The 25,000-nt window shown below is 50.0% G+C and overlaps 1 protein-coding gene across 3 annotated transcripts in view; it reads left to right on the plus strand.

The window, feature by feature from the left end:
- The first annotated feature begins 9,408 nt into the window (after positions 1-9,408).
- The window catches only part of tbc1d22b (TBC1 domain family, member 22B), a 21,336-nt gene continuing 5,744 nt past the window's right edge, over positions 9,409-25,000 (plus strand). The window contains exons 1-10 of one of the 3 annotated variants that reach the window (XM_062460417.1): positions 9,409-9,703; positions 16,304-16,360; positions 17,504-17,687; positions 17,887-18,067; positions 18,583-18,750; positions 18,844-18,914; positions 19,188-19,316; positions 22,375-22,440; positions 22,812-22,926; positions 23,103-23,209. In XM_062460417.1, the coding sequence (XP_062316401.1) occupies positions 9,648-9,703; positions 16,304-16,360; positions 17,504-17,687; positions 17,887-18,067; positions 18,583-18,750; positions 18,844-18,914; positions 19,188-19,316; positions 22,375-22,440; positions 22,812-22,926; positions 23,103-23,209 (1,134 nt within the window). In that variant the 5' untranslated portion in view covers positions 9,409-9,647. The remainder of the gene's footprint in view (positions 9,704-16,303; positions 16,361-17,503; positions 17,688-17,886; positions 18,068-18,582; positions 18,751-18,843; positions 18,915-19,187; positions 19,317-22,374; positions 22,441-22,811; positions 22,927-23,102; positions 23,210-25,000) is intronic. The other 2 variants (XM_062460418.1, XM_062460419.1) reach the window with 2 other exon arrangements.

The raw sequence follows: 25,000 nt of genomic DNA on the forward strand, positions 1-25,000 counted from the left end.
AAGGACCCCAGAGAGAGGTGGAGGACCCCAGAGAGAGAGAGGTGAAGGACCCCAGAGAGAGGTGAAGGACCCCAGAGAGAGGTGAAGGACCCCAGAGAGAGGTGAAGGACCCCAGAGAGAGGTGGAGGACCCCAGAGAGAGAGAGGTGAAGGACCCCAGAGAGAGGTGAAGGACCCCAGAGAGAGAGAGGTGGAGGACCCCAGAGAGAGGTGGAGGACCCCAGAGAGAGAGAGGTGGAGGACCCCAGAGAGAGAGAGGTGAAGGACCCCAGAGAGAGGTGGAGGACCCCAGAGAGAGAGAGGTGGAGGACCCCAGAGAGAGGTGAAGGACCCCAGAGAGAGGTGAAGGACCCCAGAGAGAGGTGGAGGACCCCAGAGAGAGAGAGGTGGAGGACCCCAGAGAGAGGTGGAGGACCCCAGAGAGAGAGAGGTGGAGGACCCCAGAGAGAGGTGGAGGACCCCAGAGAGAGAGAGGTGGAGGACCCCAGAGAGAGGTGGAGGACCCCAGAGAGAGAGAGGTGAAGGACCCCAGAGAGAGAGAGGTGAAGGACCCCAGAGAGAGAGAGGTGAAGGACCCCAGAGAGAGGTGAAGGACCCCAGAGAGAGAGAGGTGAAGGACCCCAGAGAGAGGTGGAGGACCCCAGAGAGAGGTGAAGGACCCCAGAGAGAGAGAGGTGAAGGACCCCAGAGAGAGAGGTGAAGGACCCCAGAGAGAGAGAGGTAGAGGACCCCAGAGAGAGAGAGGTGGAGGACCCCAGAGAAAGAGAGGTGGAGGACCCCAGAGAGAGAGAGGTGAAGGACCCCAGAGAGAGAGAGGTGGAGGACCCCAGAGAGAGAGAGGTGGAGGACCCCAGAGAGAGAGAGGTGAAGGACCCCAGAGAGAGGTGGAGGACCCCAGAGAGAGAGAGGTGGAGAACCCCAGAGAGAGAGGTGGAGGACCCCAGAGAGAGGTGAAGGACCCCAGAGAGAGAGAGGTGGAGGACCCCAGAGAGAGAGGTGGAGGACCCCAGAGAGAGGTGAAGGACCCCAGAGAGAGAGAGGTGAAGGACCCCAGAGAGAGAGAGGTGAAGGACCCCAGAGAGAGAGAGGTAGAGGACCCCAGAGAGAGGTGAAGGACCCCAGAGAGAGGTGAAGGACCCCAGAGAGAGGTGAAGGACCCCAGAGAGAGAGAGGTGAAGGACCCCAGAGAGAGAGAGGTGAAGGACCCCAGAGAGAGAGAGGTGAAGGACCCCAGAGAGAGAGAGGTGGAGGACCCCAGAGAGAGAGAGGTGAAGGACCCCAGAGAGAGAGAGGTGGAGGACCCCAGAGAGAGAGGTGGAGGACCCCAGAGAGAGGTGAAGGACCCCAGAGAGAGAGAGGTGAAGGACCCCAGAGAGAGAGAGGTGAAGGACCCCAGAGAGAGAGAGGTAGAGGACCCCAGAGAGAGGTGAAGGACCCCAGAGAGAGGTGAAGGACCCCAGAGAGAGAGAGGTGGAGGACCCCAGAGAGAGGTGAAGGACCCCAGAGAGAGAGAGGTGAAGGACCCCAGAGAGAGAGAGGTGGAGGACCCCAGAGAGAGAGAGGTAGAGGACCCCAGAGAGAGGTGAAGGACCCCAGAGAGAGGTGAAGGACCCCAGAGAGAGAGAGGTGGAGGACCCCAGAGAGAGGTGAAGGACCCCAGAGAGAGGTGGAGGACCCCAGAGAGAGGTGAAGGACCCCAGAGAGAGAGAGGTGAAGGACCCCAGAGAGAGAGAGGTGGAGGACCCCAGAGAGAGGTGAAGGACCCCAGAGAGAGGTGGAGGACCCCAGAGAGAGAGGTGGAGGACCCCAGAGAGAGGTGAAGGACCCCAGAGAGAGAGAGGTGAAGGACCCCAGAGAGAGGTGAAGGACCCCAGAGAGAGAGAGGTGAAGGACCCCAGAGAGAGAGAGGTAGAGGACCCCAGAGAGAGGTGAAGGACCCCAGAGAGAGAGAGGTGAAGGACCCCAGAGAGAGAGAGGTGAAGGACCCCAGAGAGAGGTGGAGGACCCCAGAGAGAGAGAGGTGGAGGACCCCAGAGAGAGGTGGAGGACCCCAGAGAGAGAGGTGGAGGACCCCAGAGAGAGAGGTGGAGGACCCCAGAGAGAGAGAGGTGAAGGACCCCAGAGAGAGAGAGGTGGAGGACCCCAGAGAGAGGTGAAGGACCCCAGAGAGAGAGAGGTAGAGGACCCCAGAGAGAGGTGAAGGACCCCAGAGAGAGGTGAAGGACCCCAGAGAGAGAGAGGTGGAGGACCCCAGAGAGAGGTGAAGGACCCCAGAGAGAGGTGGAGGACCCCAGAGAGAGGTGAAGGACCCCAGAGAGAGAGAGGTGAAGGACCCCAGAGAGAGAGAGGTGGAGGACCCCAGAGAGAGGTGAAGGACCCCAGAGAGAGGTGGAGGATCCCAGAGAGAGAGGTGGAGGACCCCAGAGAGAGGTGAAGGACCCCAGAGAGAGAGAGGTGAAGGACCCCAGAGAGAGAGGTGAAGGACCCCAGAGAGAGAGAGGTGAAGGACCCCAGAGAGAGAGAGGTAGAGGACCCCAGAGAGAGGTGAAGGACCCCAGAGAGAGAGAGGTGAAGGACCCCAGAGAGAGAGAGGTGAAGGACCCCAGAGAGAGGTGGAGGACCCCAGAGAGAGAGAGGTGGAGGACCCCAGAGAGAGGTGGAGGACCCCAGAGAGAGAGGTGGAGGACCCCAGAGAGAGAGGTGGAGGACCCCAGAGAGAGAGAGGTGAAGGACCCCAGAGAGAGAGAGGTGAAGGACCCCAGAGAGAGAGGTGAAGGACCCCAGAGAGAGAGAGGTGAAGGACCCCAGAGAGAGAGGTGAAGGACCCCAGAGAGAGAGAGGTGGAGGACCCCAGAGAGAGGTGGAGGACCCCAGAGAGAGAGAGGTGAAGGACCCCAGAGAGAGAGAGGTGGAGGACCCCAGAGAGAGAGAGGTGAAGGACCCCAGAGAGAGAGAGGTGAAGGACCCCAGAGAGAGAGAGGTGAAGGACCCCAGAGAGAGAGAGGTGAAGGACCCCAGAGAGAGAGAGGTGAAGGACCCCAGAGAGAGAGAGGTGAAGGACCCCAGAGAGAGGTGGAGGACCCCAGAGAGAGAGAGGTGAAGGACCCCAGAGAGAGAGAGGTGAAGGACCCCAGAGAGAGAGAGGTGAAGGACCCCAGAGAGAGAGAGGTGAAGGACCCCAGAGAGAGAGAGGTGAAGGACCCCAGAGAGAGAGAGGTGAAGGACCCCAGAGAGAGAGAGGTGAAGGACCCCAGAGAGAGGTGGAGGACCCCAGAGAGAGAGAGGTGAAGGACCCCAGAGAGAGGTGAAGGACCCCAGAGAGAGGTGAAGGACCCCAGAGAGAGAGAGGTGGAGGACCCCAGAGAGAGAGGTGGAGGACCCCAGAGAGAGGTGAAGGACCCCAGAGAGAGAGAGGTGGAGGACCCCAGAGAGAGAGAGGTGGAGGACCCCAGAGAGAGAGAGGTGGAGGACCCCAGAGAGAGAGAGGTAGAGGACCCCAGAGAGAGGTGGAGGACCCCAGAGAGAGGTGAAGGACCCCAGAGAGAGAGAGGTGAAGGACCCCAGAGAGAGAGAGGTAGAGGACCCCAGAGAGAGAGAGGTGGAGGACCCCAGAGAGAGAGAGGTGGAGGACCCCAGAGAGAGGTGAAGGACCCCAGAGAGAGAGAGGTGGAGGACCCCAGAGAGAGAGAGGTGGAGGACCCCAGAGAGAGAGAGGTGAAGGACCCCAGAGAGAGGTGAAGGACCCCAGAGAGAGAGGTGGAGGACCCCAGAGAGAGAGAGGTGGAGGACCCCAGAGAGAGAGGTGGAGGACCCCAGAGAGAGAGAGGTGGAGGACCCCAGAGAGAGAGGTGAAGGACCCCAGAGAGAGAGAGGTGGAGGACCCCAGAGAGAGGTGGAGGACCCCAGAGAGAGAGAGGTGGAGGACCCCAGAGAGAGAGAGGTGAAGTACCCCAGAGAGAGGTGAAGGACCCCAGAGAGAGGTGGAGGACCCCAGAGAGAGAGAGGTGAAGGACCCCAGAGAGAGAGAGGTGAAGGACCCCAGAGAGAGAGAGGTGGAGGACCCCAGAGAGAGAGAGGTGAAGGACCCCAGAGAGAGGTGGAGGACCCCAGAGAGAGGTGGAGGACCCCAGAGAGAGGTGGAGGACCCCAGAGAGAGAGAGGTGAAGGACCCCAGAGAGAGAGAGGTGGAGGACCCCAGAGAGAGAGAGGTGAAGGACCCCAGAGAGAGAGAGGTGAAGGACCCCAGAGAGAGAGAGGTGGAGGACCCCAGAGAGAGAGAGGTGGAGGACCCCAGAGAGAGGTGGAGGACCCCAGAGAGAGGTGGAGGACCCCAGAGAGAGAGAGGTGGAGGACCCCAGAGAGAGGTGGAGGACCCCAGAGAGAGGTGAAGGACCCCAGAGAGAGGTGGAGGACCCCAGAGAGAGAGAGGTGGAGGACCCCAGAGAGAGAGAGGTGGAGGACCCCAGAGAGAGAGAGGTGAAGGACCCCAGAGAGAGAGAGGTGGAGGACCCCAGAGAGAGGTGGAGGACCCCAGAGAGAGAGAGGTGAAGGACCCCAGAGAGAGAGAGGTGAAGGACCCCAGAGAGAGGTGAAGGACCCCAGAGAGAGAGAGGTGAAGGACCCCAGAGAGAGAGAGGTGAAGGACCCCAGAGAGAGAGAGGTGGAGGACCCCAGAGAGAGAGAGGTGAAGGACCCCAGAGAGAGGTGGAGGACCCCAGAGAGAGAGAGGTGGAGGACCCCAGGTCAGAGATCCCCTCCTCTAGAAGCCAGTGATCCAGAGAGGTGCAGACACCCATCTGTCTGCCTGCCTGCCTGCCTGCCTGCCTGCCTGTCTGCCTCCCTGCCTGCCTTTCTTTCTTTCTGTCTGTCTGTCTGTCTGTCTGTCTGTCTGTCTGTCTGTCTGTCTGCCTCTCTGTCTGTGTGTCTGCCTGCCTCCCTGCCTGCCTGCCTGCCTGCCTGCCTGCCTGCCTGCCTGCCTGCCTGCCTTTCTGTCTGTCTGTCTGTCTGTCTGTCTGATTTTGAGAGAGAGAGTGTGTATGTGTGTGTGTGAAAGAGAGAGAAAGAGAGTGTGTGTCTCCAAACTGCCTTTAGGGTGATAAAGGAGGCGTCTCTCAAAACATTCAGTGGGGCGGAAGGAGGGCTAGCAGACACACAGACTCACACACACTCACACACACACACACTCACACACACACACTCACACAGACACACACACTCCAATGTATACACACTAGAGAAAGTCATTCCACTTATTAAACACAAATACAGATATGTCACATCCTCCCTCAGCACTCTGTGTGTGTGTGTGAAGGAGAGAGAGAGATTGTGTGTGCTTGTGTGTATGTGTGTGTGTGTGTGTGTGTGAGAGAGAGAGAGAGAGAGAGAGAGAGAGAGAGAGAGAGAGAGAGAGAGAGAGAGAGAGAGAGAGAGAGAGGTGTGTATATATGTGTGTGTGTGTGTGTACATGCTGCATTGGATTCCTGAAAGCAGTAGAACTGAACAGAGTCAGATGCAGGTCACTGGGACACACACCCTCCACACACGCACCCTCCACACACACATACACACCCTCCACACACACACACCCTCCACACACACACCCTCCACACACACACACCCTCCACACACACACACACACACCCTCCACACGCACACACACACACACACACCCTCCACACACACACACACCCTCCACACACACACACCCTCCACACACACACCCTCCACACACACACACCCTCCACACACACACACACCCTCCACACACACACACACACACACACACACCCTCCACACACACACACCCTCCACACACACACACACACACACACACCTTGCAGGGAGGCTGGCTGACTGGCTGGCTAGAGGGTACGTAAGAGAGAGACAGACAGAGAGAGCGTAGCGAGCGTGCAAGATTTTTTTCATTAATTTCAGTGGGAATTTTGGGAGCTTTATGTAATATAAACATCACATTAGACTTATAGACTGTTATATCTGCCAGAAATGACAACCCAAATTTTGGGACAGACACACACGGGCACAGACACACACACGGGCACAGACACACACACAGGCACAGACACACATGGGCACAGACACACATGGGCACAGACACACACTGGCACAGACACATATGGGCACAGACACACACGGGCACAGACACACACAGACACACATGGGCACAGACACACACGGGCACAGACACAGACACACATGGGCACAGACACACACATGCACAGACACACACAGGCACAGACACACACGGGCACAGACACACACACAGGCACAGACACACATGGGCACAGACATACACTGGCACAGACACACATTGGCACAGACACACACGGGCACAGACACACACAGGCACAGACACACATGGGCACAGACACACACACATATGCACACACACACAAAAGGACACAGTACACATCCTAAGTATACGCGCTACATAACACAGTCTCTTGTGTAGAACTTGACATATGGTCAGACAATTTTCCTCTCAATTTCAGATCCAACTCCCACTAACGTCCATGTACAGCAAATCACTCCTACCTCTCTTCTCCTCCTCCCTCCCTCTCCTCCCTCTCTCCTGCTCCCTCCCTCCCTCTCTTCTTTCCTCCCTCTCTCCTCCCTCTCTACTCCCTCTCTCCTCTCCTCCCTCTCTTCTTTCCTCCCTCTCTCCTCTCCTCCCTCTCTTCTTTCCTCCCTCTCTCCTCTCCTCTCCTCTCCTCCCTCTCTCCTCTCCTCCCTCTCTTCTTTCCTCCCTCTCTCCTCTCCTCTCCTCCCTCTCTTCGTTCCTCCCTCTCTCCTCTCCTCCATATCACCCCCCTACCTGGCAGTGTCTGCCCAATATGAAGGAAGCATCCTCCCAGCAGCCATCTGCACGGCGCCAGGCTGGGGGGAGACAGGGGGGTGGAGGGGGTGGTAGACAGGGGGGTTAGGTGGGGTAGGGGGAGAGTGGTTGGTGGTGGAGAGCAAAGGGAAGGGGGATAAGTGGGCAGGGAGAGATGGGGCTGCCAGGGGGTAAGGGGGAACTGGGTAAGGGGGGGATGAGGGGGGGTAGGGGGGTAATGTCACTTTAACCTTGTGTTTCTACACCAGCACTGTGATGATCATTTCTATTTTCACAGTAAATTTGTTTCGGTGCAGGAAAGTGTTCTACACTGATGGAGGGAGAGAAGGAGAGGGTTGAAGTGATATAGGGGTGGAGGGGTGGAGGGAGAGAGGGCGGGAAGGTTGGACAGAGATGGAGGGATGGAGTAGAGGGAAAGAGGAATGGAGGGGTGAAAGGATGGAGGAGTGGAGGGGTGGACGGGTGGAGGGAGGAACACATCTGCAGTGTGACCTTTCTCTGATCCAATCTCACTGATGAATCCTAATGAAGGATTTAATAAAATCACAGTTTACAATCTGTCTCTGCATCAAAGCGTGCAATCCAATTCTAACAAAACTCCATCTACATTTCCAATATCATCACCACCCCATCAGTCCCCCCCTGCACCCCCCTCCACCCTCTGTGTGTGAGAGCAGGGAGGTTGGTATCAACACTGACCTGGGTCATGATGTCTCACACACACACAAATCCATATACACACATACACACACACATAGCCCACGTTGACACATGCATATACACGTGTACACACATAAATATAAAGACATTGGTAGAGAACATCAGTAACAGCAGACCACAGCAGTCTGCTGTCACCTACAGAGACATGCAGCTACATCAGACATGGTACACTGCCCCCTGGTGTACACACATGAGAATAGCTACACCCTACCCTCTCTGATACACTGCCCCCTGGTGGAGACATATGAGAACAGCTAGACGACACAGAACACAACAGGAGGATAAGAAGGATAACGTACATGCTAGTCTACATGGAGCTGCCATGGAGCAAGGCAGAAGGCAACAAGAAAAATATTTGCAACAAAAAGTTTACAACAAAAACAAAAAAGGTTTGCATCATTGATAAGTATTTGATGAGGACTCTACTGTACTCCACTGTATTCTGCTCTGCTTTACTCTGTTTTAGGCTTCTCTGTTCTCCTCTCCCCTCTCCTCTAAAAAAATTCAAAAGGTTACAGGTAAGTTACAGGTACAAAATATATACTTGTACTACGACTAATAATAACGTATTTATTAAGCATACACACACTTTCATCCAAAGAACACGGGGGCATTTGAAAATGAGACCTCTTCATCTGCAAATATCACTGAGCTATAGCCTGATCATCGCGTAACTAATCTGATAGGCTACACTTTGTCCTGAAATAGCAACTCCTTTATTAGGTGGTCAGATGGCTGAGCGGTAAGGGAATTGGGCTATTAATCAGAAGGTTGCCGGTTTGATTCCCGGCCGTGAAAAATGACGTTGTGTCCTTGGGCAAGGCCCTTCACCCTACTTGCCTCGGGGAAATGTCCCTGTACTTCCTGTAAATTGCTCTGGATGATGAATGAGAATTAAGGAAAATAAATTTTGCACACAGAGTAGTAGCCTGTATAGGATTATTTACGATTATTAAAGAGTGTTAAAGAGTATGAAAATGCAAAGTATTTAAAAGTAGCTTATTACCTGCGTTGTTGTCGTGAAGATGGTTCAGACGGGATCGGTTGGAGGGCAGCTGTGATTTTCCTAACCAAACACACACACACACTCCACCTGGGCTCCGGTGCACAGGGAGAGGACGGCCCTCCTTATTCATATCTGCATTATATATTTACATACATTTCCATTTGTAAAAGTGTAATGAGGTTCCCAGAGAATCCGCGAGCTGCTCTAGATCTTTCTCATACTCATGCATTAAGGATTTTAGTTATCGTTTCCATTTTGGGAACAATAACTTTTCCACTAGTACAGAATCAGGTTGTCTATAAAACGAAATACAGACCCCTGTGAAAGTTAGTTTAGTCAATACACAATTAGTTTACACAGTGGTGGAACTGGCGGCAGAGTCCCCCCCCCCGCGTTATGTCGCTATCTGGTGGAAATAAAATAAAACTGCGCTGGAAACTTCTTTAGTCATCAAAATGAGTCTGTTGATTAATCGCACACTTTTTTGCTGACATGGGCACATGTGTATATCAGGTTATTGCGGTCTTTCTAACTAAATATTTAGTGTCTGTTTTACAGCTTTAGCCTACTCTTAACTCCGGTATAGCTACCCTCAAGATATAGTCTATTCATGTTGTACTTGACCAAGGAGCGAAGCACAGTAGACAAAGCGAAGCAATACAGCGTCCAAACGTAGCCTACTTTAACGATTATTTTTTTCAGTTCCTTATCTCAACGGTAAGATATGTTTCACTACCGGACTTGTTGGGGTCTACCGTTCTCCATTCCCGCCCCCTTCCATCCATCCCCATACACTGAGTTCCTGTGCACCTGTTAGACCTCTCCGCCAATCGCAAGGCGGTAATAATCTACTCCAAGATGGCGGCTTCCATCGCACTGATCCGTACCTTATCATAGTGGATAGAGAAATAACATTCTCTACTCACGTCGAAAGTTTGTTGTGTACGACAGAAGATAGTCTGGTCCATTTACATGATCGACTTCGTGTATAGTACACGTTCGCCAATGTTTTGTTGAAGTGTGGAGCTGGTCGCGGCGTCTGTCTAAGGGGATTTGCATCGAGCAGACTATGGCCACCGAAAACCGAATTAATTTTTGGAGGAGAAACGCCAAGGTTCCCGGCAGGTATGGTTTTAGTTATTTATGTTCTTGAAAATATAGCCTATTTGCTGAAGACACTAAGATTAGGAGTGTATATTTTATAACATAATAAAAATAGCATGCGATATTGTTACTTATTGTAGTATTATAACGGCCTAATAGACGGATAAAACTTATGTGTAACATTATTTAATGGCAGGCGTTTGGAGTGACAGTGTCACAGCACTCCTGTGTGTTGTATAAACACCTCCACCTGTCGTGTTGACTCCTGTATCCGTCTGGATGGCGGCTATGTCTCTGGTCTGTCTGAGAATGACGCTATTTGTTGACACGGCTCAATTTGTAGTATTTGTATTGAACAAATACTACAAAGTCATTCTTTCCGATCCAACACAAGTTTATTCACTAATTTGTCTGGGGGAAACTAAGTGTTTAAACGGGCAGTGTTGATTACAGTAGTTCGTTCAAGGAAGCGAACAGCTGCCTTCAAGTATGAAGTTGCATTAAAGGGGTCATTGTCTGCAAAACCGAGTTTACCTTGTCAAAGTTGAATAACGACAGTTCAGTGGGTAAAATGGACATACAGTGAACCTCAAAGTCCACTGACACCTCTTTCCTATGCAAATCTCACAATTAAAAATCTTTGCTGTAAAATGGCCGGTTTAAAAAATCTGTACCTTTGTCACGCCCCAAAATTTAGATCTCAGACACTAGTCAGTGTTAGGGGGGGTTAGGGGGTCAGTCGGGGGGGGTTCAAAATAATTCCTTCCAAGGCCGTAATCATAATATATATCCCCCCCCCCCCCCCAATATTCAAATCTGGTCAAAATGTCCTCCCCAATATATTGATATAAAAAAATAAAAAATATATATATATGTCCTACGCTACGACAGGCAACCACGCACACTTTCCGAAATTATCATAAAAACTGTAATTCGGCCCCCCCAATGTTGACTCCATGGCTACGGCCTTGATTCCTTCGTTAATAATTCGTTACACAGACCTTTATTATATTAAATAATATTAATCAAAAATGAATCACACACCCAACCCAAAATACACACATTTAACACCCTATACAAAATTCACACCGCATTCAAGTCCTATCTGCCAGAAACAGAAGAATAGAAATTAGTTCCCTTATCCTGAGACCTGCTTTCTTACCTGCCTGTTTCTACATCTGTTTGTCCACATCACCTGTTGCTTCAGCTGGCTCTCTCACAGCAGCATGTTGGATGCTGTCCTCCTCTCCTACTCTTTCTTCAATGCCTAATGAATCTAGTATCTCTTTCTCTCCCTGACCCTGTCTTTCTGCTTGAGCAGCACTGGTTGAAGCCTGAAAATATTTCTGGGGAAAGTGTGGGGTGTAGTAGTTACTGCACTACTACAGAAGTGAAGTGTAGTAGTTGGCTAGCTCTACAATTTACCGGGCTAGGTCTGAATCGAGGAGAAAAACAAAGCTAGCTAGTGCTAAATGTAGGTATACTGTATGCAGGTAGCAACGCTAGTGCTAAATGTAGGTATACTGTATGCAGGTAGCAACGCTAGTGCTAAATGTAGGTATACTGTATGCAGGTAGCAACGCTAGTGCTAAATGTAGGTATACTGTATGCAGGTAGCAACGCTAGTGCTAAATGTAGGTATACTGTATGCAGGTAGCAACGCTAGTGCTAAATGTAGGTATACTGTATGCAGGTAGCAACGCTAGTGCTAAATGTAGGTATACTGTATGCAGGTAGCAACGCTAGTGCTAAATGTAGGTATACTGTATGCAGGTAGCAACGCTAGTGCTAAATGTAGGTATACTGTATGCAGGTAGCAACGCTAGTGCTAAATGTAGGTATACTGTATGCAGGTAGCAACGCTAGTGCTAAATGTAGGTATACTGTATGCAGGTAGCAACGCTAGTGCTAAATGTAGGTATACTGTATGCAGGTAGCAACGCTAGTGCTAAATGTAGGTATACTGTATGCAGGTAGCAACGCTAGTGCTAAATGTAGGTATACTGTATGCAGGTAGCAACGCTAGTGCTAAATAACTATTTAGCTGGTCGGCTCCATTACGCCGGTAAGTAGGGCACGTGAGATTGCTCACCAAAATAACGAGGAGGAACCCACTTGTCTAGCAGATTAAGACATGTTCATACATTTACATTTAAATTTTTGTCATTTAGCAGACGCTCTTATCCAGAGCGACTTACAGTAAGTACAGGGACATTCCCCCGAGGCAAGTAGGGTGAAGTGCCTTGCCCAAGGACACAACGTCATTTTGGCACGGGCGGGAATCGAACTGGCAACCTTCTGATTACTAGCCCGCTTCCCTCACCGCTCAGCCACCTGACTCCCTGTTCATAGGTACCTAGCGAAAAGTAACCTCAACTTTCCTAGACTTTTAGCTATAGTACTAATGCTGAGGGCTCGCTGATATCGCTGTCTGTCTAGAACGGCGTATCTATGCGTCGTTGCTAACGTGTGCTGACGTTGTGACTGTGTCTGTATGTGAGAGAGACGCGTTAGTGACCGAGAGACGGAGGGAGAGCAGAGAAAGGAAATGCAGCTGAACGAATATGCTGCGTGTTTTAAATAGCGTAAACAAAATTTTAAAAATAATAACGAAACGCATATGTGACGGCCGGTGTGGATTCTGTGGCGCACCGACACGATTTAGTCTGTGTGGGGAAACACTGTTACGGTGCGTTTACACTGCAGCGACGCGATGCGAGTGACAACATGTTTTCCATTCATTTTCAATGGAGCCAGGCGAATTGCTCGTGTGGTGCAATGTGGGTAGCGACGCGACGCGATCGAGTTGAGATTTTCTCAACAAATGAGGAGCGATTTTCGCCAGCGATGGCCAATCGCAGTGTTTTCTTGTTTCTCGTAACATAGCAACCATGGTAAACATTTCTTGAGATTCAGCTTTCAGTTTTTAAGATGGAGGAGAAACTAATCGCCTGTGTGGCTGCATGTCCAGTCCTGTACGATACGTCTCTGTATTTGTACAAAGACATTAATAAAAAGAATGAGGCCAGGCGCAGGTTTGCCGACGTTGTTGGTGCTCCTGGTGGGTTTTTTGTACTTTCAAATTCAGTCTCTCGTCACATTAGTTACGTAACTTTGTTCTGGTAACTAGCTAGTTACAGTAGTAGCCTGGCTGGAACTCCTTGGTCGTATCAACAGATTAGCAGAGACTTTGAGTAATATAATACGTTTTTACACATATCAACGTGTATGTCTATTAAACACTTTTGTATTTTGTATACAAGTTGTATTTTGATCGATGTTGCGAGTACGTAAACCCAAGTCTGCACACTTGGCCATGACAACTACAACATTGACTTTAGAGAACTACAATTCTACATTAATCTGTTTGATACGCCCCCGCGCGTGGTGAACTGTGGGAAGGCGAGCGATGGCAAGCGATTCGCGTCGCTGCAGTGTAAACGCACTGTTAGTTTAGCTGCGCGCTGCTCTGTGTACTTCCACAGGAATTACAAAAAATTAAGTTTGGAAGTTTTTCAAGGATATTGAAAGTGAACCACGGTGGTAAATGCAGTGTCAGGCTGTACAGGGAATGCTGACACTTTTCATAGTCTTCCTAAGGAACCAAACACTCGACGGATGGCTGATGTTTGTCTATAAGAAGATCCCTGTGAAGTTCGACACTCAATTATTCATTTGCTTGAACTAATTCACCAAAGACAGTTTTGAAAACCTTGGACAATTTAAAGATCCTGTAAAGTAAATTCCATGTTTTGCTTCTAAGTACATTATATACGTTTGAAATGAGTTCCTGAAAGCATGTGCAAAGAGCTAAAACTTTGTCACACTGAAATGTGGAGTTAAACCGAAGAACAGTTTCTCTTCCGTGTTCAGATCAGGTTTTAATGGGCGGAGCCAAAAAACGTCATTTCGCCCTATCTACGTCAGATCACTGAATGGCTCCTCCTGCTGTACTGTTATTGTAGCCTACATCAGCTATCTAGCTAGCTTCAGGATGTCTCCCACCACCCGCAACTGCATCTTCCCTGGATGCAAGAACTCCAGCAGCGCTGCAACGCCATTTAAGTTCCCTATTGATAATGAAAGGAAAAATAGGTGGATAGATTTTGTGAAGTGCCACGCTCATGGAAAGCTTCGGATAAACTCCAACAGCCGCCTCTGCACTGACCATTTCACAGTGGACAGTTTTAACATGGACCAGAGACAGACGGGGTTCCCCAACACACGGCTTCTCTTGTAGCGCGGAGCCGTACCGAGCATCGCCCCTCCGGCCGTTCATCCTCCGGTCGCACCTGGACCATCCACCGCCGGCAGCAGTTCATCACTCAGTTCTGTGTGCTTGTTATAATTATACTAGATAACTTTTCCAGAGGTATCTCTACTATGAGTTAGTGCAAACCGCTAAATTGATATTAGGCTACTCGGTGTAGAATGATGGTATTTTGGTGAAATTATAGCTAATGTGTTAGAAGTAGCCTAGTTGGAGAGCTCACTGTCTGCTGTCTCTGGTGTCCATTTTTACTGTTACAGCTCAGGGGAACATTTCATTTATATGCATCTGTATGTTTCACTCATTGAACAAATACATTCTAATTCTATACGGTTTTGTTCGGCTTGACATACCGTCCATTATCTGGGTCGGAGGCACTAGGCAGCGAGGGGCGGAGCTTCAGCTCCTTCAGGCGACACGCCCCCCCAGTCTCAAGCAGAGAAGACTGCTGATTTTTTCACGATTTCAAAGCCTAATTTAACATACTTGTCGGTGTTATCTTTTCATTCAAATTTGGATGGGTAGTTAATAACACATTATTCTGTGGTGTGGCGAACTTAAAACTCGTTTCCAGGTCCACTTTACAGGATCTTTAAAGCAGGATTTGCTATGAAGCTGTTGCTGAAAAGAGGTGCTGTTCCAACCGTATGCTCATCACAACCGCAAGTAGGATATGATTTTTGTCGCTAACATTTAGTAGCAATGCTAACGTCTCCTGTATGTAGCATAGGTAGAATGTGTGATGATTTAGTTTATTGGCAATGGGGCGAAAGTTATTTCATTTTCCTGACTGTTTCATTTGAATCAATAACCTGTGTTGTCATATACGTCTACAGTTCACGATGCATGTTTGGTCGTGTTGCGTCTTTGCGCCGCAGCATCACTTGTTGTAAACCAACCAATCAGCGCGCAGCTCATCTATATATTGATGAGAATACCATAGAAGGGAGAAAACCTCTCGTTTTATACCAGGGCTATTTCACAGGGTGCATTAGGGCACATAGAACAGCACTCGGGCCATTTTCAGCCAAACAATGTTACATACCTTATATGGAGACCTTAAAGATGCTGTAAAGCAAATTCCATGATTTGCTTCTCAGTACATTATATACGTGTGAAATGAGTTGCTGAAAGCATGTGCAAAGCGTGAAAACTTTGTCGCACTGAAATGTGGAGTTAGACTGTTGAACATCCATCCAAGACAGCCATGTATGTGTGGTGTTAAAGGCCTCCATACACTCTGGGTCCCAACACTCATACCACCATACTAGCTAGTGTGTCTCAATGTATACCATACTATCTGATGTGTCCTAGTACTACCATACTAGCTAGTATGAGTGTGTGTGCGCGTGCGTGCAAAGCAGGGTGTGTGTGTGGCTGAAGGGCAGGGTGTGGTGGAGAGAGTGTGTGTGTGCAGGGCAGTGGAGTGTGTGTGCATGTGCAGGGTGGGGTGGACAGAGTGTGTGTGTGTGCGTGTGCAGGGTGGGGTGGACAGAGTGTGTGTGTGTGTGTGTGCAGGGTGGGGTGGACAGAGTGTGTGTGTGTGTGCAGGGTGGGGTGGACAGAGTGTGTGTGTGTGTGCAGGGTGGGGTGGACAGAGTGTGTGTGTGTGTGCAGGGTGGGGTGGACAGAGTGTGTGTGTGTGTGCAGGGTGGGGTGGAGAAGGTAATTGTAGGACTGACGATCTCCCTGGAGAGGGTGTTGTCTTCTGTCACAACATTGGAGGGTGTGTGTGTGGAAGATGGTAACATCAGTACATGAAGTCAGCAGTCTCTGATTGGCCGAGACAGAGCTGTGACCTGATTGGCTGAGAGGAACAGTTAGGGATGCTGGGTAATCAGACACTGTCCATATCCTCTTAAAGATCCTGTAAAGCAAATTCCATGATTTGCTTCTCAGTAAATTATATACGTGTGAAATGAGTTCCTGAAAGCATGTGCAAAGCGCAAAAACTTTGTCGCACTGAAATGTCGAGTTAGGCCGTAGAACAGTTTCTCTTCCGTTTCAGATCAGGTTGTAATGGGCAGAGCCAAAAAATGACCTATCTACGTCATTTTGACCCGTCTACGTCAGATCACTGAATGGCTCCTCCTGCTGTACTGTTATTGTAGCCTACATCAGCTAGCTAGCTAGCTTCAGGATGTCTCAGTGTTTCCCCTACCATTATATTAGGGGGGCGCCCCGCCCCCCCTGGAAGGTGAAAAAAAAAAATAAAATCTTCGGGGCTAGGACTAGACCTGGGCTAGAGCTAGCCAGCTCTCTACTCCTAGCCCAGGTCTAGTCCTAGCCAGCTCTCTACTCCTAGCCCAGGTCTAGTCCTAGCCCACTCCTGTTGTCTCTGTCCTCTGCAGTTTGCAGCCGGTCTACGGTGCCCAGCACCCCCCACTAGACCCGCGGCTACGCCGCACGTGAGTTAGCCTCGCCTCCCTGTATGAAGCCCCGCCTCCCTGTATGTAGGGTTGGGTAGCGTAACTCAGTGCCAATATCGCACCGGTACTAATATAACCAGTATGTACTTATAGCCACTTAGGCTAAAAGCCTGAGCTGTCAAAAATATTTGCCCTCTGGTGCTCCGAAACGGACGTAAGAATCATCATCAGCGCACATGATCGCTAGTAAAATTATACTGCATTCATGTGGTGCAATAATCTGAAAATGTATCCGAAAAATTCACGTGAATGCAAGTCGGAACAACAACACGGAAAGTCGAAGAACATGTCAAAAGAACATTTAAGCATCTTTAATGTCTTCCACCGTTGTTTTGTGGCTCCTTTTTTTGTGTCGGTTCAGGCATCGTTTAGGCACCGGAACTGTTTTAAAAGTATAAATTTGGCACTGTTATCGTAAAAACGCAAACGATACCCAACCCTCCCTGTATGAAGCCCCGCCTCCCTGTATGAAGCCCCGCCTCCCTGTATGAAGCCCCGCCTCCCTGTATGAAGCCCCTGCTCCCTGTATGAAGCCCCGCCTCTCTGTATGAAGCCCCGCCTCTCTGTATGAAGCCCCTCCTCCCTGTATGAAGCCCCTCCTCCCTGTATGAAGCCCCTCCTCCCTGTAAAAAGCCCCATCTCTGCTTGAAGCCCCACCTCTGTGTAAAATGTTGTTAACTATCAAAGACTGACTGACTGTCTCTCGCTGTCATTCTTGCTTTTCCTCTCCCTCTTCTCTCTCTCTCTCTTTCATACAAACACACATACTGGTTTCTCCTTGCTTTCTTCTTGGTCTCTCCCTGATTTCTCTCTTGGTCTCTCCCTGTTCGTTCCTGGTCTCTCCCTCTCTCTGGTCTCTCCTTGGTTTCTCTCCTGGTCTCTCCCTGGTCTCTCCCTCTTTCTGTACTCTCTCTCTGGTCTTTCCACTGTCTCTCCTTCTCTCCCTCTGTCCCTGGTCTCTCCCTGGTCTCCCCCTGATCTACCTTTGGTCTTTTCCTCTCTTCCTGGTCTCTCCCTGGTCTTTCCCTGGTCTCTCTCTCTGGTCTCTCCCTGATCTACCCTTGGTCTCTTCCTCCCTACCTGGTCTTTCACTGGTCTCTCCCTGGTCTCTCCCTCGTCCAGGTTTCCTAAAGACACTCCCAAGGTGAACCATCTGAAGACTAAGAAAGCTTCCAGCTTCCATGAGTTTGCCCGCAGCACTAACGATGCCTGGGGCATTGAGGATGAGGAGGATGAAGACTTCTTGGGTGCCGCTGTCCACCCTTCCTCTCTCCCCATCGGCCTCCCCTCATCTTCACACACCCAGGTAGGTCTCCCCTCTCCTCTGCTTCACACACCCAGGTAGGTCTCTCTACTCCTCTCCTACCATCCTCTTCCACTCCACTCCTCCTCTCCCCCTCTTCTAAAATCTTCTCCTCCCTTCACGGTCTCATGTATGAAATTCTCAAATTGAGTTAGATTCCATTTTCCTCTCCATTCCTGAACTGACCTCTACCTTTTCCTAGCCCCCCTTCCCTCCCCCTCCCCATCACGAGCCCCCTGAGGCGGGGCCGGGGGACAGGCTGCCCCCCCCCGTTCAGGATCATCAAGGGCCTGAGGACCCCCCCCAGCAGGAGGAGGAGGAGGTACCAGTGAACGGAAGGGTGGTGAAGTCCAACAGTGAGGCTCACCTGAACGTCTCTGCAGGTAAGACAGTATTGGAGATATCATAGACCAGTCATATATGCAGGTACAGGTGTGTAGACCAGTCATATCTACAGGTACAGGTGTGTAGACCAGTCATATCTATAGGTACAGGTGTGCTGACCAGTCATATCTACAGGTACAGGTGTGTAGACCAGTCATATCTACAGGTACAGGTGTGCTGACCAGTCATATCTACAGGTACAGGTGTGTAGAACAGTCATATCTACAGGTACAGGTGTGTATGTCAGTCATATCTACAGGTACAGGTGTGTAGAACAGTCATATCTACAGGTACAGGTGTGTAGACCAGTCATATCTACAGGTACAGGTGTGTAGAACAGTCATATCTACAGGTACAGGTGTGTAGACCAGTCATATCTACAGGTACAGGTGTGTAGAACAGTCATATCTACAGGTCCAGGTGTGTAGACCAGTCTCCAGGTGTAGGTATCTCTAGGTATGGGTGTTTTATACTCTTTTAACCACTTTTTTGTTCTGGTCTTCCCATCATGCAGTGCGCTCACCGCTGCAGAAGCAGCAGTCACTTCCTGTCCGGCCCATCGTGCCGCTCGTCGCACGCATATCTGACCAGAACGCCTCCGGGGCTCCGCCCATGACCGTGCGGGAGAAGAGCCGATTGGACAAATTCAAACAGCTGCTGGCCAGTCCCAACACAGACCTGGGTGAGCGTTTGTAACACTTCCTTGCGTGTGTATGTAGTGTGTTGTGTGTGTGTGTGTGTGTGTGTGTGTAACAGCTCTCTGCTCGGGTGACAGAGGAGCTCAGGAAACACAGCTGGGCAGGGATTCCCCGAGAGGTTCGGCCAATCACCTGGCGGCTGCTCTCCGTGAGTCACATGAGCACAACACACTCACACAGCCAATCACCTGGCGGCTGCTCTCCGTGAGTCACATGAGCACAACACACTCACACAGCCAATCACCTGGCGGCTGCTCTCCGTGAGTCACATGAGCACAACACACTCACACAGCCAATCACCTGGCGGCTGCTCTCCGTGAGTCACATGAGCACAACACACTCACACAACCAATCATTCATATTCTGAGTCTGATTTGTCGGTGTAACCTGAAGGTGTGCACGTATGTGTGTGTGTGTGCAGGGTTACCTCCCAGCCAACATGGAGCGCAGAGAGCTGGTTCTCAGGAGGAAGAGAGACGAGTACTTTGGCTTCATCGAGCAGTACTACCACTCCTGCACTGATGACAACTACAGAGACACATACAGACAGGTAGACACAGACAGACAGGTAGACACATACAGACAGGTAGACACAGACAGACAGGTAGACACATACAGACAGGTAGACACAGACAGACAGGTAGACACATACAGACAGGTAGACACAGACAGACAGGTAGACACATACAGACAGGTAGACACAGACAGACAGGTAGACACAGACAGACAGGTAGACACATACAGACAGGTAGACACATACAGACAGAGAGGTAGACACATACAGACAGAGAGGTAGACACATACAGACAGGTAGACACAGACAGACAGGTAGACACAGACAGACAGGTAGACACATACAGACAGGTAGACACATACAGACAGGTAGACACAGACAGACAGGTAGACACATACAGACAGGTAGACACAGACAGACAGGTAGACACATACAGACAGGTAGACACATACAGACAGAGAGGTAGACACATACAGACAGAGAGGTAGACACATACAGACAGGTAGACACATACAGACAGGTAGACACATACAGACAGGTAGACACATACAGACAGGTAGACACAGACAGACAGGTAGACACATACAGACAGGTAGACACATACAGACAGGTAGACACAGACAGACAGGTAGACACAGACAGACAGGTAGACACAGACAGACAGGTAGACACATACAGACAGGTAGACACATACAGACAGGTAGACACAGACAGACAGGTAGACACAGACAGACAGGTAGACACATACAGACAGGTAGACACATACAGACAGGTAGACACAGACAGACAGGTAGACACATACAGACAGGTAGACACATACAGACAGGTAGACACAGACAGACAGGTAGACACAGACAGACAGGTAGACACAGACAGACAGGTAGACACATACAGACAGGTAGACACAGACAGACAGGTAGACACAGACAGACAGGTAGACACAGACAGACAGGTAGACACATACAGACAGGTACACACATACAGACAGGTAGACACAGACAGACAGGTAGACACAGACAGACAGGTAGACACATACAGACAGGTAGACACAGACAGACAGGTAGACACAGACAGACAGGTAGACACAGACAGACAGGTAGACACATACAGACAGGTAGACACATACAGACAGAGAGGTAGACACATACAGACAGGTAGACACAGAAGGAGAGGTAGACACAGACAGAGAGGTAGACACAGACAGACAGGTAGACACAGACAGACAGGTAGACACAGACAGACAGGTAGACACAGACAGAGAGGTAGACACATACAGACAGGTAGACACATACAGACAGGTAGACACAGACAGACAGGTAGACACAGACAGACAGGTAGACACATACAGACAGGTAGACACATACAGACAGGTAGACACAGACAGACAGGTAGACACAGACAGACAGGTAGACACATACAGACAGGTAGACACAGACAGACAGGTAGACACAGACAGACAGGTAGACACAGACAGACAGGTAGACACAGACAGAGAGGTAGACACAGACAGACAGGTAGACACAGACAGACAGGTAGACACATACAGACAGAGAGGTAGACACATACAGACAGAGAGGTAGACACATACAGACAGAGAGGTAGACACATACAGACAGAGAGGTAGACACAGACAGACAGGTAGACACATACAGACAGGTAGACACATACAGACAGGTAGACACATACAGACAGGTAGACACAGACAGACAGGTAGACACAGACAGACAGGTAGACACATACAGACAGGTAGACACATACAGACAGGTAGACACAGACAGACAGGTAGACACATACAGACAGGTAGACACATACAGACAGGTAGACACATACAGACAGGTAGACACAGACAGACAGGTAGACACAGACAGACAGGTAGACACATACAGACAGGTAGACACATACAAACAGGTAGACACAGACAGACAGGTAGACACATACAGACAGGTAGACACATACAGACAGGTAGACACAGACAGACAGGTAGACACATACAGACAGGTAGACACAGACAGACAGGTAGACACAGACAGACAGGTAGACACAGACAGACAGGTAGACACAGACAGACAGGTAGACACATACAGACAGAGAGGTAGACACATACAGACAGAGAGGTAGACACATACAGAGAGGTAGACACAGACAGAGAGGTAGACACAGACAGACAGGTAGACACATACAGACAGGTAGACACAGACAGACAGGTAGACACAGACAGACAGGTAGACACATACAGACAGGTAGACACAGACAGACAGGTAGACACAGACAGACAGGTAGACACATACAGACAGGTAGACACATACAGACAGGTAGACACAGACAGACAGGTAGACACATACAGACAGGTAGACACAGACAGACAGGTAGACACAGACAGACAGGTAGACACAGACAGACAGGTAGACACAGACAGACAGGTAGACACAGACAGAGAGGTAGACACAGACAGAGAGGTAGACACAGACAGAGAGGTAGACACAGACAGAGAGGTAGACACAGACAGAGAGGTAGACACAGACAGACAGGTAGACACAGACAGACAGGTAGACACAGACAGACAGGTAGACACATACAGACAGGTAGACACAGACAGAGAGGTAGACACAGACAGACAGGTAGACACAGACAGACAGGTAAAACATACAGACAGCTAGACACAGACAGATAGCTAGACACAGACAGACAGCTAGACACAGACAGACAGCTAGACACAGACAGACAGGCAGACACAGACAGACAGGCAGACACAGACAGACAGGTAGACACAGACAGACAGGTAGACACAGACAGACAGGTAGACACAGACAGAGAGGTAGACACAGACAGACAGGTAGACACAGACAGACAGGTAGACACAGACAGACAGGTAGACACAGACAGACAGGTAGACACAGACAGACAGGTAGACACAGACAGACAGGTAAAACATACAGACAGCTAGACACAGACAGACAGCTAGACACAGACAGACAGTGTCACAGGTAGACACAGCCAGACAGGTAGACACAGATAGACATGTAGACACATACAGACAGGTATTTGCAGCCCCTGCCATGTGAACTCCCACTATCTCTGACCTCTTACTCCTCAGATCCACATTGACATCCCCCGGACCAACCCCTTGATCCCGCTGTTCCAGCAGCCGGCTGTCCAGGAGGTGAGCTGCCCACCTCATATCACCTCCCTGGAGACATGGAACAGTCCTAGAGGGTGTTATACCTGTGTAACAGTGTCCCGTGTGGCCCTTAGGTGTTGTAACAGTGTCCCGTGTGGCCCTCAGGTGTTGTAACAGTGTCCCGTGTGTCCCTCAGGTGTTGTAACAGTGTCCCGTGTGTCCCTCAGGTGTTGTAACAGTGTCCCGTGTGTCCCTCAGGTGTTGTAACAGTGTCCCGTGTGGCCCTCAGGTGTTGTAACAGTGTCCCGTGTGGCCCTCAGGTGTTGTAACAGTGTCCCGTGTGGCCCTCAGGTGTTGTAACAGTGTCCCGTGTGGCCCTCAGGTGTTGTAACAGTGTCCCGTGTGGCCCTCAGGTGTTTGAACGGATCCTGTTCATCTGGGCGATCAGACACCCAGCCAGCGGCTACGTCCAGGGCATCAACGACCTGGTCACGCCCTTCTTTGTGGTCTTCCTCTCAGAGTTTGTGGGTAGGTCAGGGGGTATCTCCTGAGGAGGCTGGACCAAACGGGTGGAGGTACAGGGCATCTCAGTGGTGGAGCATGTAGACAACATTATAAATATTACCCTCTGGCTGTAGAGCATATCATCTAATCTTGCATTACTGCATGAATATCATGGAGATGGTTTTGACTGTGTGTTCCAGAGGAGGACGTGGAGAACTTTGAGGTGTCTGCGCTCTCCTTGGACACTCAGAGGAACATGGAGGCTGACAGCTTCTGGTGCATGAGCAAGCTGCTGGATGGGATACAGGTAAGCTAGCTGGACAGGATACAGGTGTGCTAGCTGGACAGGATACAGGTGTGCTAGCTGGACAGGATACAGGTATGCTAGCTGGACAGGATACAGGTGTGCTAGCTGGACAGGATACAGGTGTGCTAGCTGGACAGGATACAGGTGTGCTAGCTGGACGGGATACAGGTGTGCTAGCTGGACAAGATACAGGTGAGCTAGCTGGAAAGGATACAGGTGAGCTAGCTGGACAGGATACAGGTGAGCTAGCTGGACAGGATACAGGTGAGCTAGATGGACAGGATACAGGTGTGCTAGCTGGACAGGATACAGGTGTGCTAGCTGGACAGGATACAGGTGTGCTAGCTGGACAGGATACAGGTGTGCTAGCTGGACAGGATACAGGTGTGCTAGCTGGACAGGATACAGGTGTGCTAGCTGGACAGGATACAGGTGTGCTAGCTGGACAGGATACAGGTAAACTTTATGTGAACTAGTGATGGGTGTTATTATTGTTCACTGTGTCTGGTGAGGTGTGGTTACTTTACACTGTGTCTGGTAGCAGAGATGTTACTTTACACTGTGCCTGGTAGCTGAGATTTTACTGTACACTGTGCCTGGTAGCAGAGATGTTACTGTACACTGTGCCTGGTAGCTGAGATGTTACTGTACACTGTGCCTGGTAGCAGATATGTTACTGTACACTGTGCCTGGTAGCTGCAGGGCTCTAGAGTGCGACCAATTTGGTCGCATATGCGACCAAAATTTGTACGGGTACGACAAAAAATGTTACTAGGTCGCACCGGTGCACCTAACCTCCTCGCATCCGCTGCCTCTCCAGGAACGAAGCGTTTGTTTCTTCTTTGACGCAACTCGCACTCATGGTTGGATCATATCGTGGTCTAAACTAATCAGAGACAGAGATGGGGCGGGTCTTCGCCTCTGATTGGCTGTGGTCCAGATATTCCTGTAGGCCTACACTGCTCCGTGCTGTGTGATTGAAATTACGACCTGAGCACCAGAGAATCAGTTATGGCAGACCTGGGCATTGTACGGCCCGCGGGCCACAACCGGCCCACAGGCTGTTCCAATCCGGCCCGCGTGAGGTAAATCAAAAATTAAAAATAAATAAATGTGTTGAGCGGTTGTAAATATGTAGTCCTGAAACACTTGTGATCAGGCAATTTACATATGTGCGCTTGCGCAACCTGACCGACAGGAGAGTTAGGTGGTTAGCCCTCGAAAATGAAAAACGAAAGGTTGATACAGAATGTAGAGTTTTTAACAAGACATGGACTTCTAATTATCTGTTTACTGAGGTCAAAGTCAAAGCTGTGTTCTTAGGTTTGGAGAACAGGTCGCTGTGTTGAAGGATTACAAATTGAATCGGCACTAAGGGACTCAAGAAAAAAACGAACGCGGACATAATAAGAACTTGACTGATTCAGTGGGCGCGGGCTGATGGTTTGCTAGTTAAATTGCATACTCGGATCATCACCTGTCAGCTGTCCTTCGCATATCCACCTCAGACATTCAGCCAGATTTCGATGCACTTGTTCAAGCCCACTGGATTCCTCTCACATAACAAAATGAACTGCAAAAAAGTATTGCTTTTTGTATAAAGTTGATCAGTTGCATATCTTTAACATACTGCAAAACAACTTTTCAGTGTTGGTGAAGATTAACTAGAAAATGAAACACTGATGTAATGATTATTTTAGTTTTTACTGTTACTTCGATAGTCTTTTCCTAGTTGACCAACATGTAAAATATTTATATAAATATTCACAGAATATCCTTATTCTTCTGATA

Source organism: Osmerus eperlanus, chromosome 4 (assembly GCF_963692335.1).
Source record: "Osmerus eperlanus chromosome 4, fOsmEpe2.1, whole genome shotgun sequence".
Classification (NCBI taxonomy): Eukaryota; Metazoa; Chordata; class Actinopteri; order Osmeriformes; family Osmeridae; genus Osmerus; species Osmerus eperlanus.